We start from the raw sequence: 17,917 nt of genomic DNA on the forward strand, positions 1-17,917 counted from the left end.
CCCATAGTCCACACGTTCACTGTATTGTGATCGTGGCCTCTCCTGACGACTGCCCAGGACCCTCTCCCTGGCTCAATGGTTTACTTTGGAGTCTGTGGGGAGCATCATTCGGAGAGTCTCTCTTCTTCAAGGCTGCAGCTGTCCCCTCGTTGGCAGTCTGCAGGTTCTTGGAGCTTGCCATGTTGACATGCTCCTGTGAGTGGCCCTGGCCCTCCTCTCTTCCCTCCCCTCTATCCTCTCCTCCTGTCTCCCTCTTCCTTTCCTGTCCACCATCCCCACTTTTCTCCCTCCATGCCTGCCTTCTCTTGCCTGCTTCCTTCTCCCTCTTCCCCTGTTGTCCTCCCTCACTTCTTTTTTCCACTCCTCGCTCACCTCATTTCACTTTCTTCTTTCTCCCTTTTGTGTTTCACATTGTCTCCATCTTCCACCTTTCCCTGTTTTCCTCTCTCTCTCAGCCTTTCTCTTCTTCTCATTGCTCTTCCAAACCCCCACACTGCTTGCTGAGGAGGACACAGCCATAGCTCTCATGTAGAACCTGATTGGGTCTTACTGTTATATTACAATGGGAGATATTTGGCAGTTTTTTTCTATGTCAGCCTTGTCTGTGCTGCAATTCTCTCTCTATTCCACAAGGCTTCACAGTTGCTTGAACTTGAAATAGAGTTTGGCCAGAGTTTCTCAGTTTTTTAAACATGTGCTGCACCTGTGTATTTGCCCAATATCAGCCTTTTTGCAGCCATACAATAAAATGAAACACTGTAATAATTGCAGGTTCTTAACAGTAATGTCAGGTCAAGCACTTACATATTTTTACCTAATTTGCATGATCTCTCTTTTTCTCCAGATTCCTTTCTCCTTGGTCCAGTTTCCCTTGTGGGAATCCTTGAAAGTAAGTTTTTAATCATCATGTGAAGATTTTTCCTAGTGCCTGACAGTGTGGGTGTGCAATTGGAGAAGGTAATAGTGAGTAGAAGTTTAAAATCTTTAAATTACGAACAGCTGAAAGTATTTTTTCATGTGATTTTTGCCCTAGTTGAGACATTGTTGAGGTGTGTGCTCTCAAGTGCAGCAGGCGGAGCTGAAACCCACATGCTCAGAAACACCATGTCTTGCTTTCCCTGGACTGCCCTCCTTTCTCTGCTTAGTTGAAAGGTGTGTGTGAGCACGTGTGGGTAAGTGGGCCTGCAGGGATTAAGGAATAACAATGAGGCTAAATGGAAAGATAGCTAGGCCCAAACCCCTCTAGCTACCACATCAGCGCAGGCAGGAGCAGCCCAGGCTAGGAGCTCTGACTGACCTTCCCCTCTGTTGCTGACCCTCAGTAGACCTTCTGGGGTGGGGGAGCACTCATTTGAGAAGGGATTGCTTTAGGTGTACAGTGAGGACTGGGAAGATGGCTCAGAAGGGGAAAGGACTTGTCACACAGGCTTGACAATCTAGTTCAATCCTTAAAACCTTCATAGAAAGCCAGATATGGTAGTATATAGCAGTAATAGCAGCACAGCTATGTGAGATGAGGCAGAAATAGGTGTGGGACAGATGGTGTGGACAGATGGTCTTTTTTTTTTTTTTTAATTTATTCTTGTTATATCTCAGTGTTTATCCCATCCCTTGTATCCTCCCATTCCTCCCCCCCCCCCCATTTTCCCATTATTCCCCTCCCCTATGACTGTTCCTGAGGGGGATTACCTCCCCCTATATATTCTCATAGGGTATCAAGTCTCTTCTTGGCTACCTGCTGTTCTTCCTCTGAGTGCCACCAGGTCTCCCCCTCCAGGGGACATGGTCAAATGTGAGGCACCAGAGTACGTGAGAAAGTCATATCACACTCCCCACTCAACTGTGGAGAATATTCTGACCATTGGCTAGATCTGGGAAGGGGTTTAAAGTTTACCTTCTGTATTGTCCTTGGCTGGTGCCTTAGTTTGAGCAGGACCCCTGGGCCCAAATCTGCCTATCATATTGTTCTACTTGTAGATTTCTAGGACCCTCTGTATCCTTTTATTTTGCTATTCTCCCATGCGTCTCTCATTTAGAGTCCCAATAGGATGCCTTCCCCTCTGTCCCAGTTTCCTGGTAAGTGAAGGCTTTCGTGGGACATGCCCCTTGGGCTAGTATGCAGATATAAGTGAGTATATACCATTTGATTCTTTCTGCTTCTGAGTTAACTCACTCATTATGATCATTTCTAGCTCAATCCATTTATCCACAAATTTCGGGAATTCCTTGTTTTTAATAGCTGAGTAGTATTCCATAGTGTATATATACCAGAGTTTCTTTATCCACTCTTCTACTGAGGGACACTTAGGCTTTTTCCATGTTCTGGCTATTATGAATAAGGCTGCTATGAACATGGTTGAGCAAATTTTCTTGTTGTGTGCTGGAGCATCTTCTGGGTATATTCCAAGGAGTGGAATAGCTGGGTCTTGAGGAAGCCCTATTCCCAGTTTTCTGAGATAGCACCAGATAGATTTCCAAAGTTGCTGTACTAGTTTGCATTCCCACCAGCAATGAAGGAGTGTTCCTCTCTCCCCACATCCTCACCAGCATGTGGTGTCGCTTGAGTTTTTGATCTTAGCCATTCTGATGGGTGTAAGATGGAATCTCAGAGTTGTTTTGATTTGCATTTCCCTGATGACTAAGGAGGTTGAGCATTTCTTTAAGTGTTTCTCAGCCATTTGATACTCCTCTGTTGAGAATTCTCTGTTTAGTTCCAAGCCCCATTTCTCAATTGGGTTATTCGGTTTGGTGGTGTTTAATTTCTTGAGTTCTTTATATATTTTGGATATTAGACCTTTGTCAGATGTAGGGTTGGTGAAGATTTTTTCCCAGTCTGTAGGCTGTCGCTTTGTTCTCTTGACAGTGTCTCCTGCCTTACAGAAGCTTCTCAGCCTCATGAGGTCCCATTTATTAATGGTTGACATTAAGGCCTGGGCCGTTGATGTTCTGTTCAGGAAGTTGTCTTCTGTGCCAATATGTTCCAGGCTCTTTCCCACTTTTTCCTCTAAGTGGCTTAGTGTCTCTGGTTTTATGTTGAGGTCTTTAATCCACTTGGATTTGAGTTTTGTGCAAGGTGACAAATATGGGTCCAGTTTCATTTTTTACACATAGACCTCCAGTTAGACCAGCACCATTTGTTGAAGATGCTATCCTTTTTCCATTGAATGAATTTGGCTTCTTTGTCAAAAATCAAGTGACCATATGTGTGTGGATTCATATCTGGGTCTTCGATTCGATTCCACTGATCAACCAGCCTGTTGCTGTGCCAGTACCATGCTGTTTTAATTACTATTGCTTTATAGTACAGTTTGAGATCAGGTATGGAGATTCCTCCGGAGCACCTTTTATTGTACAAGATTGTTTTAACTATTCTGGGTTTTTTGTTTTTCCATAGGAAGTTCAGAATTAAACTTTCAATGTCTTCAAAAAATTGTGGAGGTATTTTGATAGGGATTGCATTGAATCTGTAGATTGCTTTTGGTAGGATGGCCATTTTTACTATGTTAATTCTCCCGATCCATGAGCAACAAACAGATGGTCTTAAAGAAAGTGTTTTAACAAGGTAGGAGGCAAGGATCAGCTACCAAAAGTCATTCTCTTACTTCCACACATAGGCATGTGCATGCACGCGCGCGTCCATACACACACACACACACACACACACACACACACACACACACATATGCAGAGGGAAGGAAGGAGGAAGAAATTGATTGAATTACATTGCACTTGTTTTTCATCATTGGGGCAGTGGTAGTGTTATGAATTACATGGGTCTTTGTCAGCACTGTAAAGGACTTAATAAAAAGAAGACTACATGGTATGGTCAGCATCATCATGTACAACTTCAGTGTTGCACTGTGCATAAACACATAGGGAGCTGTATTGTATCGCGATGTACACCATGTGTCGTAAAGATTGGAAGTTCTGGTTCAAGGGAGAAGGGTTTATAAATAGCCAGACAGGAAAGTGGCAAAGTATTGAGGTAGGAATTGGGGCCAGGGACAGCTCAGAGGTACAGTGCTTGCCTAGCATGCTTAAAACCCCAAATACAATCCCAGGACTGCTGCAGGAAAAAGGAACAAACAACCAAGCTAATGCCACCATAGTTGTATGGGATTTCTATGTGTGGTGTACCTATAGAAAGCATTCTTTTAAAGTATCCTAAGAGTTAGCTTGGACTCCGAAATAAATCCTATTAAAAATTGTGTATCAAAGAATAATAAGTAAATTCAAAACATTGCTCTTTTAAAAGGTAAACTGATATCAATTACTGGTTTATTTTTATCACAAGAATATACATCCTAGGTATAACAGACAGATATAATTCTATAGAAAGACAAGGTAAAACAGGTAAGGTCTTCAGAAACCTCAGAGTCGTACAGAATGTGGCATTTAAAAATGTTTTTTTATTGTTTTAAAGATTGATTGACAATGAGACAGGTTAACTCCTGTCAATACCCAGCCTACCTCAAAGAAGATAATGAGCATCAAAGAACCTCCCTATGGAGATGGCTTCAAATGTGGCAAACAAGCCACTGGAAAAAATGTCCTCATTTCTATTACAGACAGAATTTTGCCTAAAAATAGGCAAGCTTGGATGCAGGCAGAGTCGAGCGGCCAAACTCTGCAAAGACAGGATAAGCAAGTCCTCAATAGTTCCTACCTCACAAATATGTCTGTCAGATATATTGGGCCACAAGGGTGAAGATGATGCTCCAACATTATAGAGACTTTTGAGTGACCATTCAGGCAGCAAGCTCTGTCATCTTCTCATTTGAGAAGCTGCTAACCTACACTCCCTGTATACTCGGGTAATTAATTTTATTCCTTCTCAAGTCTCTGATGGGGATGAAGACCAGATAGTTTAGTTTTACAATTAAGCTTAGTTGTTTAGGGGTTAAGATGTTTTTAGTTCTAGAAAGATGTTTTAAGTTGATTTTGGTGAGATATAACAGATATTGATTTATAATCAGAATTTTAGACTTACCAAGATAGGAAATATGTTTTCTTCAAGGCTGTCAAGTACAAATAGCCAAAACACTAGGAGTGTAACATTTATATAATTCCTGATTGTTTTGTGGTTCTTCTTGCTGTAGGTAGTTTATTGTATATATGTGTAATAACATAAATGTATATGTAAAAAATACTCAATAAAAAAATCCCATAAAAAATAAAAAGTAAACTGGAGGCTGGAGTTGGCAAGATTGCTCAGCAGGCAAAGGCACTTGCCTTCAAGCTTGGTGGCCCAGGTTCTGTCCCTAAGATCTACATGGTAGAAGGAGAGAACCAACTTCTAAAAACTACCTTCTAACCTCTGATCTCATGCATTGGCATGCATTTGTGTCACTCCACTCCCAATTTGTACACTCACATACCCGTGCATGTGCACACACACACACACACACACACACACACACACACACACACACACACACACACACCCGCACGCACACACGCACACATGCAAACCATGCACTTAAATATAAATGTACATTTTTAAAGGTTTAAAATAAACTAGAACATTAAAGATTTCTTACATCTGATGATTTTAAAAGGTAGTACCAGTCATTTAGTGGAGTTTGGGGTCTTTTGTTGTTATGTTTCAATGTTTCCGTCACGGTGCAGGATAAAAACAGGTCCCTTGGCCAGTGTTTGAAGGCGTGATGTAACAGCTATCCAATGAGAAGGTCACATTCCCTTAGCATACCAGTTCCCCTTTTTAGTGTGTGACAAAAGAACAGTGAGGCGAACAGCTGTCCAGCAAACAAGAGCCCCTGTCTAAAGTGCCTCAATCCCAGCATTCACACAGACTGCGCTTTCTGTCACCCTGGCACTGAGTCCACAGAGGAATGTTCGGAGGCCCAAAGAGGGAAGAAGGACGGGCCCGGCTCATTTCTTTCCAGATTTTGAAGGACATTTGCAGAATTCTAGCTAATTAAGAAATCACTAGGACTTTTTATAGTAATCACAGATAACAGTACTGTGTTTAAATTTTTTTTTTTTTAATTTTTGGGTTTTTGGTTTCGGTTTTGGTTTTGGTTTTGGGTTTTTGTGACAGGGTTTCTCTGTGTAGCCTTGCCTGTCTTGGACTCGCTTTGTAGACCAGGCTGGCCTCGAACACACAGCGATCTGCCTGCCTCTGCCTCCCAAGTGCTGGGATTAAAGGTGTTAGTTTTATGTGTTACCTGCATGCATGTCTCTGTACTACATGTGTGCCTGCTGCCTGCAGAGGCCGGAAGCAGGCATTGGGTCCTATGGAACTATTGTTACACATAGTTGTGAGCACCCATGTGGGTGCTGGGAATTGAACTCAGGTCTTCTGAAAGAGCAACCAGTGCTCCTAACTACTGAGTCACCTCTCCAGCCTTATTAAAAGCATGTGTAGAGTGCTATGTATCTTTCAGTTTCTCAAGGAAAACTATGCTTACAGTCAATGTCACCCTTTAAAGGATACATTAGTTCTGACAGTGTTTAGAGCCACTACCATACACATGGCCAGCTGTGTCCCCAGTGCCCTTTCCACCCCAAGACCCCAGCAGTCACTGCTTCCCATCCTCACATCAACAGGAAGAATGTGCCATGTCGCATGTCATGCTCGACTTCCGCCTCTGTAGTGCTGCGTGGTCTTTGTGTTGATTTGCTTTTTGTCACTGTGGCATGTCAGAAAGTGTGGCTCCATTCAACAGTGATACACATGTGAGCAGGTCTCGGGTTTCAGCGGTTATTCAGTGGATACAGGTGTGTACCCTCATGTAGTATTTGTATAGGCATATGTTTTTCTCTGTCTGGCCTGGAAGGAGGGTGTGTGCTTAATTGTGTAAGAATCCATAAAGTGGTGTGTGTGTGTGTGTGTGTGTGTGTCCAGTGATTCTCACTAGCATGTGTGAAAGTCCTGTTCTGTGTACTTGCCATTACATTTTAGGTGATTTAAAGAAAACAGCCATTCTAATAGTTGTAGACCAGTGTCTCATCATAGTTTTGATTTGCATTTCCCTCAAGGCTAAATAACAGTGTGCATTTTTTCATATATTCTGTTTTTTTTTTTTTTTAACATCTAAATGTATGATCACGGGGTATTTGTGGAAGCAGAAACATTGGGACACTTATTTTTGTGCTTGTGGTTTTATCCACTGAAGTTTTGCAGTCACCAGGAGATTGTGTTATATGGGGGATGTCTCCGCTGTGTTCATGCCAGGACCCTAGTAGTGCATAGTGCAGTGTGCAGTGAGAGTGGTGGGTGGACGCCACTGTCCTAAATGTTCTTTGTCCAAATCACAGTGGTCACCTTCCTTCTAAACTTACTTCCTCCCATTGTCCCCAACTTCTGTTAATTAAGCTGTCTCTGTCTGGCCTCCAGACCCATTACAAAACATGACTTTGCTTTTCTCTTCTGTTCAGTCACATTATTTACCATGCTTTGTTGACAGTCATTTTAAACCTGTCGATACTGGCTGTAATTTATGCGTGGCCAAAGTTCTAACAAGTTTTCTAACTTATCATCCACCTACACAGTGTGTGTATGCACATGTGTATGTACATGTGTGCATACATGCACACATGTGTACATGTGTGGTGTGTGTTCACGAGCACATGTGTGTGCACATGTAAGTGCATGTTTGCACACATGTGTATAGTATAGTATGTGTGGGTGTGCTTGCACACATATGAGAGTGTGGGGTTTATATGTGGTGTGTGTGAGTGTATGAGTGAGTAATTTGTGTGTTTATGATTGTGTGCTGTGTATGTGTGATGTTTGGCATGTATCTGAGTACACGTGTGGATATGGATGCTGATTTTCTTCTCCAGCCAGCTCCCCGCTTTACATCCTGAAGTAGGTCTCCTACTTTACCTGTTTGCTAATTCTGGCTGTCTGACTAGCCAGCTTGCCCTGAGAGCCCTGCCTCTGCCTCCCAAATGCTTGGATTCCCTGCCTGGCTTTCATGTGGGATCTGGAGACGCTGAAGTCTGGTTTTCATGCTTGTGTGGTGGTATTTTAGCCAGTGAGCTGTCGCCACAGCTCCACCTTTTTGAAGTGGCATTTGTATCACTAGAAACCTAGGACTTCGTATATGTGGGGATGTTGGCCCTCACAGCTCTTCATGCCATGCCTTGCAATGGTTTATCAACCTGCTCCCTTGTATTTCTTTTCCAGACACCCCATCTCCCCAAAATGTACTTTCAAGGATCCAGATGGGATGTATCTTTCAAAGTTTAGTCAGGTGTTTTTGTTTGTTTTGTTGAAACAGTTTCTCTGTGTATCCTTGGCTGCCCTAGAACTCACTCTGCAGACCGGGCTGGCCTCAAACTCAAAGCTCTGCCTGCCTCTGCCTCCTGCATGCTACGATGAAAGGTATGAGCTCTAACTACCTGGCTTTTTGATCTCGTACTCGAAGCTGTGAGCTCTGGGCCGTTCAGACTTACCCTTGCCTCCCAGCTGCTATCTCCAGTTGCTTTGTACTTGCTGTGCTGTGTTGAAGACATCTCGGAACCAAACTGACAGCATTCACATAAGGCTGCGGCTCCTCCTACTCTCAGGCAAATGGCCCAGACCACCGTAGTGTGAGCAAGCTGGTGCATCCTCACTGCCCTGTTCTGAGCCAGACCTTGTTCAGTCCCCTGGGATTGCAGGTGAGTGAAGTAGAGCAGAGGCACATAGCGCACAGAGGACTGAAGCAGTCAAGCTAGTTGGGGAACCACCCTCCTGTGTCCCTAAGATGTCACCATAATATATTGTTTCTTCAAAATAATTTTTTGACTAAAAAATGACAGTGCATCTTGAGGAGGGCAAATGAAGGAGTAGATTATTGTGTTTGACCTTAGGGAAAGATCTTTTCTTTGCGGTTTGTGCACATCTTGGGCCAGATGGTGGTGTGTATCTGTTTATTTTAGTCCTTAGGAGGCTGAGGCAGAGCCTTGTGAGTCTGATGCCAGCCTGGGCTACGTGGCAAGAGTCTGTTTCAAGGAATAAAAGATTAATGGTTCCTTTGAAACTTTCTGGCAACTTAATAAGAAAAACATGGTTGGGCTGTTACTTCTTATCCTGACAGACCTTGTAGCATTGCCATATTCTTGTCCTTGAGTGGACAGTAGTCCCAATTTGCAGTGTGTAGCTCAAAGCATTTGCTTCCTCTGTATGCCAGCCTAGGATGCGCAGCTCACTTGACATCTCACTTAAGGTGCCACAGGGCAACCAGTTTGGAACAACATATCCAGCCCTTGCTCCCCTTCTTCTAAATCTCCTCTCAAGACACATGGCCATTTCTTGTTGCTTGCTCAAGTAGAACCCCGGGGATTGTTCCAGAGTTGCCCTTTCCTTATCTCTGTGTGTCGGTCCCATCAGCAAGCCTTGTTCAGGCTTCATCCTTTAACTTCCTTGAGCTGCAGCTCGGATGCTCCCCCGATTACACTCGTGGTGTTTTGAGACATGGTTTTTGCTGTGTAAACCGAGCTGGCCTTGACCTTGAATTCTTCCCGAGCCCCTTGAGTGGGTGTGGGAGTTACAGGTGTGTGTTACTATGCCCAGTGTGGTTCTGCTCTGGGCGCCCTAGATTCCTTCTTTACCGGGTAGACCAAGTACTCTTTGACTGAGGTGAATCACATCAGATGCCCTCTGCTAAAACGGCTCTAAAATCTTAAAAAGAAGAACTCCCCAGTTGCTCCTTCTCCTCCCTGCCTAATCCCACAGCCAGCCCACTGCTCAACCTGCACTGCTCTGCAATGACTGTATGGATTGGGCCCTCTGCTGCAGGTGTCATTTATCTGTTCATTTGATGTGTCATTATGTGTGTGTGAGAGATTTATTCTTACTTTTCCAAAGTAATGGTATATATTTGAGGTATACAACATGGTGTTTTGAAATACGTGCGCATCGGGCATTTTCTAGGGGATAGGGTGATAAAGAGGGATGGTCAGACAAACCACTCAGGACTGGAGTTAATAGTGCTTTTCCAGAGTTTAGTTTCCAAGCCACCTACACTGCATAGTTCACAACAACCTGTAACTCCAGCTCCCGAGAATCTGACACCATTTTCCGGCTTCCTTTTAACATCCACAGATGTCCGCACACACACACACACACTCAGACTTTTTACCAACTCTGTGCTACAGTTATTCTCCTCTCTCCCTCAGTCTCCTCAAGTCCCATTCATCATTATTACTTAGGTCTGAGGCCGGGTCTCACCCTAGTGAGACGCTCTCCATCCATCTTCTTCAAGGTAGGACCTTTCCTTGCTTCCTCTTGGGAATCAAAGCTCCTGTGATTCTGATCATAGGTCCTGTGATTTCTGGTATGTCAAGAGTCTCTTTAGTAAAGCACACGAGCACATGTCATCCCTAAACACACATCAGCTGTGAGATGAGCAGATTCCAGGGCAGGCCATGGGTGAAGATCTACGTTCATATCTGATTCCCGCCATGCATGCAGGACCGAAGAGCCGAGCCTCTCACGGGCGTGGATGGGAAAGCTGGGCATGCCGGAGACATGGCTTTATATTTGCTCATAGCACTCTATATTGTGCAGCACACAATAAAACCTATAGCCAGCATTTCGTACAGGTACAGTGTGCTGGGTCGTATTGTCACCATTCTGCAACAGTAGTGACCATGCCAGAAATACTAAAAGCTGTAGCCAGCATTTCTTAAAGGCACAGTGTACTGGGCCCTGTTGTCACTACTGTGCTTGTGTGATCTGGTGTTAATCTTTGTGACTCATCTGGAGATAGTTGTCAGTTCTCATTTTGTAGTTGGGGGAAAAGTGAGGGGTAGAGAGAGGGAGGGGGAGACAGAGACAGACAGAGCATGCCAGTCGGCAGGCCTTGGTCCCAGGTGCAGGAGCTAAAGAGTACCATTGAGATTTGAACCCAGGTATCGGACTCCAGCCCTTAGTTCTTACTCTTTTCACATATGAGCTTGCTCATGAAGAGCAGTGTCATTGCTGCTATTTTCCCTTTCATGTGCTCCAGAGTTAATAAAAGTCAGTCATAGGCTGGCTTTTCAGTCCCTTGAGGATAGTTCTTAGGATTCAGTGGGTTTATATAAAGGTCACCCCAGAGCCACCCTTTGTAGGCGTTTGTGTCACATTCTCCACAACATGTTGCTATGAAGATGAATGGACGTTGTCATTGCCTGCTTATATTCGTCACAGGTCTGCCTTTTGCATCGGGTACTGATAGGAGCTTGCTAATTGTCGAGGGTTAGTAGTCTTCCGTGATGGGGTTCCACGCACACTTGCATAAATAACCATTGTGTTGGCTGTCTCCCTCGTGCTTTCTGTTGTTTCTGGTTTCCAAAGCTTATTTTGAAATCTCTGCCTTACACATGTTGGTGTGTGACTACTTCACAAGAGGGCTCATCTGACTGAACAGGGAAGTCACAGACAGCTGCCAGGACGGGTTAGGAATGCTGCACAAGGCTGCACAGTAGCTTGGTCAGCTCCCGTGACAGCATTTCCACGTAGTGGTCGTGTGCTGCCTCTGCTGTGTGGCAAAACCTGTTGGTGGAGTCACAACCGTGAGTCTCCCCAGAGGTGATCTGAAGAACTCGGTAGATGTAAACACCTTCATGTTGTCTCAGTCATCTGCCGTCATCAATTTGGAATTGAAGTAACCTATTATGGACCCTTGAAAACCACATAGAAAATTTCATAATCTTAACAAGATTACAAGGCACACGGTCCTTTTGAATGGACAGTTGAACAAGTCCTATATTGTGAATTTTTTCTAGGTTGTAGCTAAATCATTTCTTCTCAGTTTGTCTTTCATCAAACAGTAGTGTTTGTTTGGGTAGGTCTTTAGCAGTAAAAAAAAAAAAACCAAAAAAACAAGCTCTTGTGGTGTGCTTTAGTGGAAGACACCTGCCCACGCTTGACCTCCAAGCCATCCCTCACACTGCTATTTGGACCTCTCGCCTGTGAGTGCTGTTACTGCATCTGCCATGCTGGGCTGGGCGTGGGAGAGCTAGAGTGTCTCATACTGTTCTTCCTCGAACAGGCCTTCAACAATGGCTGAGACCAGGTTGTGGTCTTTAGTTCAAGACTAGCCTGGTCTCCATAGGGGTTTCTAGACAAAGTTACAAGATAAAACACTACAGAAAAGAAGAAGAGGGGAAAAAAAAAAGTGAAGAATCATTTGGGAAATGTGTAGCAGTGCCCCGAGTGACCAGTAGACAAGAACCAGGCTAACGTTTGTGAGTTGTGTACTGTTAGACTACAGCAATTCTTGTGAAATTGAAGTCACTAAGACCTGAGGCTCAGGCTTGTACAGATTTCTGTAGTCAGCTTTGATCGCTGAACTATGGAAGGTATTCAGAATCTCTGCTGTTTCCATAACTCTAATGTTATTTTAGAAGAAGTTTGTTTGCATTCGCTATTAGAAATATTTCCTTTCTTATTACCCCATATTAAGAAAGTTTTACCTAAGGAAAACTGAAGAAGTTAAGCACATTCTGATGGCTAGTCTCAACCCTTAAATTTGAATTTCTCTTTGATATAAATAAATGTCCATAGAATCATCATAAAACTTCATTTTTAAAAAATACTTATTTATTTATTTGTTTGTTTATTATTCATACAGGCAGATTTATTTTGCCTGCATGCCAGAAGTGGGTACCAGAACTCATTGTAGATGGTTGTGAACCGCCATATGGTTGCTGGGAATTGAACTCAGAACCTTTGGAAGAGCAGCCAGTGCTCTTAACTTCTGAGCCATCTCTTTAGTCCCAAAACTTAATTTTTATTTGAAAAGAAAGAGGGAAAAATACAGAGTTGAGAGCAGATACAAATACCTGTGAATATGTGGCCTTCTATTTTTTGTTCTTGTTGTTGTTTTATATTTATTTATTTATTGCCTTCTGTATTTTTTAATTCTTACTTAACTTACAAGTTGAGACTTGGGCCTGGGCATGGTGGAGCACACCTTTAATCCCAGCACTCGAGAGGCAGAGGTAGGTGGATCTCTGTAAGTTCAAGGCCAGCCTGGTCTACAAAGTAAGTCCAGGACAGCCAGAGCTGCACAGAAAAACTGTCTCAAAAAGAAAAAAAAAAATTGAGACTTGAACATTTTTCTTGATGTTTGGGCCCCTTTCTGTCTCTCCCTCACCTCTTCAGCCATCTGTCTGCCTTCACAGCGGTGACAGTTACACTTATCTGGAGATGGAAATACTGAGATTGAGAATGTTAAGGAAGCTTAAATTGTGTGCGTGTGTGTTCAGAAAGGTTCTTCAGGCAAGAAAACAAAACATCAAGAAGAAAGCTCTGTTACAGACCTACAGTAATTAAACAGATGTTACTGGAATGAAAGTGTTTTTCTCGCAGGCTGCATGTTCGGCTGCGGCAGTCATTAACCTGGAGAAAAAAGCACACAGACCATTCTGTCTGTCTCTGGCTTTGTGCAGAGCAAAACAAGCTGGCTGTGCTATGACCTCGGACAGCTTGCTCAACACTACTCTTAACCTCTGCATCCCTCCTGCTGTGTGGTTGACACAGTGTTTGCAAAGTTAGGTCAGATGCTCTGGAAGACTCCGGTGCCCCACTTAGGATATGCTAGCTGCTTAGTGAGCAGTCCAGCAGCATCAGTAGGAGCCGTGTGGTCCTTTGCTGGTGCTGTCTTTATTTTTATTCTGTTTCCAATATGGTCTGAACGTACTTAAATATAGCCGATATTGAGTCTTTCTGTGGGTGACCTTCCTTAGCTTTCCAGAGAATTTTTGTTTGCTTCTTTGTTTTTGTTTTGGTTTGCTTTGGTTTGCTTATCCCATCCTCCTATCCTTGCAAACACAAGAGCTAAGATACAATTTCAAATATTTTTCTAATTTACATATAGTACTTTTTGTCAGCACCGTTCTTATTATTCTTATTTTTGACTCCTCGATGCAACATCTGTAAATGGCTCTCATCTGTTTAGATTGGTCAGTCTCAATATTACTTTCCCAAGATTTTATATTCAGTTACTCACTTTAAAAATCTCTAATTTAATGAGGCAAATTGATATGAATACAGCATACTATGAGTGCTTTATTTATTTAGCCAGGCAGCCAGCCTGGTTTTCATTTTGTTTTGTTTTGTTTTTAGTGAGAGTCATCTCATTCCAGGCTGTCCTGGAACTCATTTTGTAGCCCAGGCTGGCCTCCAACTCATAGCAGTCTTTCTGCTCAGTGCTAGGATTACAGGCATAAGCTCCTCACTTGGGCATTTCAGTATCGTTGCAGTGATTTCAAGTCGTGGAGCCTCAGTTTCCTTGTCCGAAGGCCAACAGAACTCTGACCTCTGCACACCTCTCCGGAGCCTCTGGTGAGGGTCCTATTGTGTAAAGTGCTAGTAGCTGGAAGTGTCCTGTGCCCTGAGTTTTCCACTGACTTTGTTTTAGTTTCTCTGGGGACTTGGGAGCTGTTTTTCCTAGGGTTTTTTTTTTTTTTCTAAGTATTCACTTTATTTATTTTTTTATTACACATGTCTAAAACAAACTACATATAGCAGGGAGAACCATGTGACAATCATGAGAATAATGAGTTATATACATGTTACATTCATAGTGACTTGGCCATCTGCATTTGTCAAGTTTGAAGTAAGTGTCTTTCCTGTCTTGTTGGGTCTATCCTATCTCAACTCTAATAGCTTAACTTCTTTATCTTGATCTAAAATGGTCTTGTCCCCTAACCAACTAAACTTGGCTGTAAATCTTGTCTTCAATACCCCTCAGAGACTTGAGAAGGAATAAAACTTAAATTCCTGAGTGAACCAGCACTGTGGGTTAGCAGCTTCCAAAATGTACAAATTGACTTTAGACAGTTTACTGCCTGACCAGTCACCCAATACACTTTATAACATTGGAGCCTCACCTTCAGCTTTCTGGCCTAATATCTCTGCCAGACTTGTTCGCAGGGCAGGAACTATTGAGGACTTGCTTAACCTGACTTGGCAGAGTGCGGCCATCGACTCTGCCTGCATCTGAGTAGCCCATTTTTAGGCAGATTCTGTTTGTGGCAGGAACAAGGACATTTTGCCCAGTGGCTGGTTTGCCACCTTTGAAGCCTTCTCCATAAGGAGGCTCTTTGATGCTCATCATCTTCTTTGAGGTTGGCTGGGTGTTGTCAGGAGTTAACTTGTCTTGTTGTCGAAGAAATTTAGGATTGTAAGAACAACTTTAAATGGCATATTCTATGTGTCTCTGAGGCTTTTGAAGACCTTATTCAACTATTTTACCACATATATCGATAGAGTCATATTTACCTGTTAGACTTAGGATATATATTCTTGTGTTAAAATCTGCCAAGTATTTGACATGCCCATGTTTTCTATCAATATACTAAATTCTATAGCAATGACTTAGACATAACCTTCATTATAAGTAACAATTAAGGTCTTGAGTTAAGGAGAAGGTTCAGTCATCTAGCTTTTGTTCTATCCTCCCTCTATGTTCCTAAATCTCCATTTCTTTCCTTTCAACTCCCATCTTCTTGCATTTCCCCTAATTTTTTCTCGGTATAAGACCAATAATGACTTATGACCACCTCCCGATGAGAATAAGCATTTGTAGATCAAGTGAGCAAACAGCAACCTATACACCTCCCCCCGCCCCCGCCTTAGAGGGAATGGGGCATCGTTCTCTTAAGGTTTCTTCAGGTTGAATTGAGGCGAATAATACCGTGGAATGGGCTCCAAAAAATTGGAGAGAATGGTTAAGCAATCTAGTGATTGCATTTGTGGTTCAGTTTCTAAATGTTGAGAGATTCCAGGCTTAGTAGGAGAATAAAATGGTGGTCCAAATTGGATCAGAAGTTTTCTACAATGTTGTCTGGGAAGCTGTTCAAATCTGATGGGTAACAGCAGCAGAATCATCCGGGCCTGGAACTAGGAGGATGCAGGATGTCAGTATTCTTCTTAGCCTAGTTCTAGCAGGTGAAGCGGAAAGTTAGGCTTATCTATGGAGATTCCTCTGTATTTAAAGTCTTAACACATCAGAGTCCATTTTGATTGTTTTCTTCCCTTAGGTCCCTTTTCTTGGTAGAACACAGCAGACCCATCTGTGAAGCTTCTCCATCGCCCCCCTTACTACTTCAAAACCCTCTTCCTCCCTACTTACTCTATATACCTCCCTCACAGATTGTTTTTTACTCTATACATACATACATGTATACATACATACTCTACATACAGATTGGTTTTTACTCTACACACTATACATAATACATACATACAAACATACATAAATACATACTTTACACACAGATTGGCTTTTTAACTCTACATACTTTATATACATTCATACATACATAAATACATACACTACATACAGATCGCTTTTTACTCTACATACCTCCCTTACAGTTTTGTTTTTCCCTTGAGCTTACAAGAAACACCTGGTAGACAGTCCCTGGGCATTTGTTTCATTTATGAATTATATATTATCTTTGACTTCTCCTTCTATGATGTCCTTCATGGCTTGTTTGTTCTCTGCTGTTGCTATAAATCAAGCTTATGAGCAGTGGTTAAGTGTTTGGAATAATCACCCCTTTAGAAGATGTCAGAAAGCTAATAAGAGAAGATGACCTGTCCTTACTAGGAAATGGGGTTCATGTCTGCATTTCTTCTCCATTCAGTGTGTTAGTGACGGATGGTGTTCAAGCTGGCCTGGTGTTAAAGGCTGGGGTATAGGTCAGTGGTAGAACATGTACTTAGCATGAGCAAGGCAGGCACAAACACATGAACACACACAGGGCGGGGGCAGGGGTGGTGCACAGACACTTAACATTCATGCTTTCTGACATTTTTATCAAATGTATGGCTAAATACATAGAGATTGCTACAAAAGATAAGAGCTGTTATTCTTCCCCATGTCCCATTGTGTGTCTAATGCTTATAGAGAAATGAAGAAAATAATGCTTTCCACTAAGGCATACATTTATTTTCAAACATTAAAGCATTTAGTAAAATCTACCATATTCTGTCTTGTATAGCTATGGACTTTAGGAATGTGTATTACAAAGTTTCTTAAAGCTTTTTTGTTTTTATAAGCAGGATTAAAAAGCCTATTTGACAGGTTCACTTTGAGCCCACTAGATTTAGTAAATATACTAAGAGAATTAGTCTTCCTCATAGGGCTGGGAAGAAATGAGCTACCACCCAGCAGTCTGTACCTTATTTATTACTCAGTGTTGAAAGCCTAAATTTGTCAAGGTAAACAGGGCTATGCACATCTGAATTATCTTTATGGCATCATCATCTTCAAGTCTTTAGTGATCCTGTAAACCTTTCCAGAGGGACATGTCAATGGAGAGACATAAATACCCATAATGAGACAAGGATGCCGAGTGTTCTGTTCTTATTTTACTTGTGCTGTGTTTGGTCAGTTCCCAGAGCCACATTACCTCTGGGTCATTGTACTATTCTAAACATTTAAAATCAGATATTACGGAACTCTTTTTGGTAACACGTGCTTATTATTTCAGGGTAAGGAAAAGAAATAAGATGTTCTGATTAGGAGGAAGAGATGGGACTGACTGAATTGTAGAGAAAGTTGATGGTGTCCACACAGGAGCTGAGCTGAGCCGCTGAGTGGCCAGTGTTGCAGAACACACATCCTACAAATTTATTTGCATGGATAATCAGTTAGTTCCATGACATGTAGAGTACTTAAAAACCAATCCAACCACACCAAGGTCCGAGCCTGTGAAGTGCTGGTGCAGGGTTAAGGAAGCTGAAGTGAAGGGAGAAGGATGCTTACCCTAGTGGTCTGCAGGAGAATGGCCCATAGGCCCCTGGTAGAACTGTCTGGGAAGGATTAGTAGGGATGGCCTTGTTGGGAGAGGTATGTCACTAGAGGTAGGCTTTGGGGTTTCAGAAAGACCATGTCATTCCTATTTAGTTGTTTTTTCTCTGCCTCCTGCTTGTGAATCAGATGCCATAAGCGCTACACACCTG

General features: G+C 42.7%; 1 protein-coding gene across 1 annotated transcript in view; it reads left to right on the forward strand.

Moving 5' to 3' along the window:
• The window catches only part of Slc25a26 (solute carrier family 25 member 26), a 130,633-nt gene that overhangs the window by 98,174 nt on the left and 14,542 nt on the right, over positions 1–17,917 (forward strand). The window contains exon 6 of the mRNA XM_051154948.1: positions 845–889. Within this exon, the coding sequence (XP_051010905.1) occupies positions 845–889 (45 nt within the window). The remainder of the gene's footprint in view (positions 1–844; positions 890–17,917) is intronic.

Source organism: Acomys russatus, chromosome 13 (assembly GCF_903995435.1).
Source record: "Acomys russatus chromosome 13, mAcoRus1.1, whole genome shotgun sequence".
Lineage (NCBI taxonomy): Eukaryota > Metazoa > Chordata > Mammalia > Rodentia > Muridae > Acomys > Acomys russatus.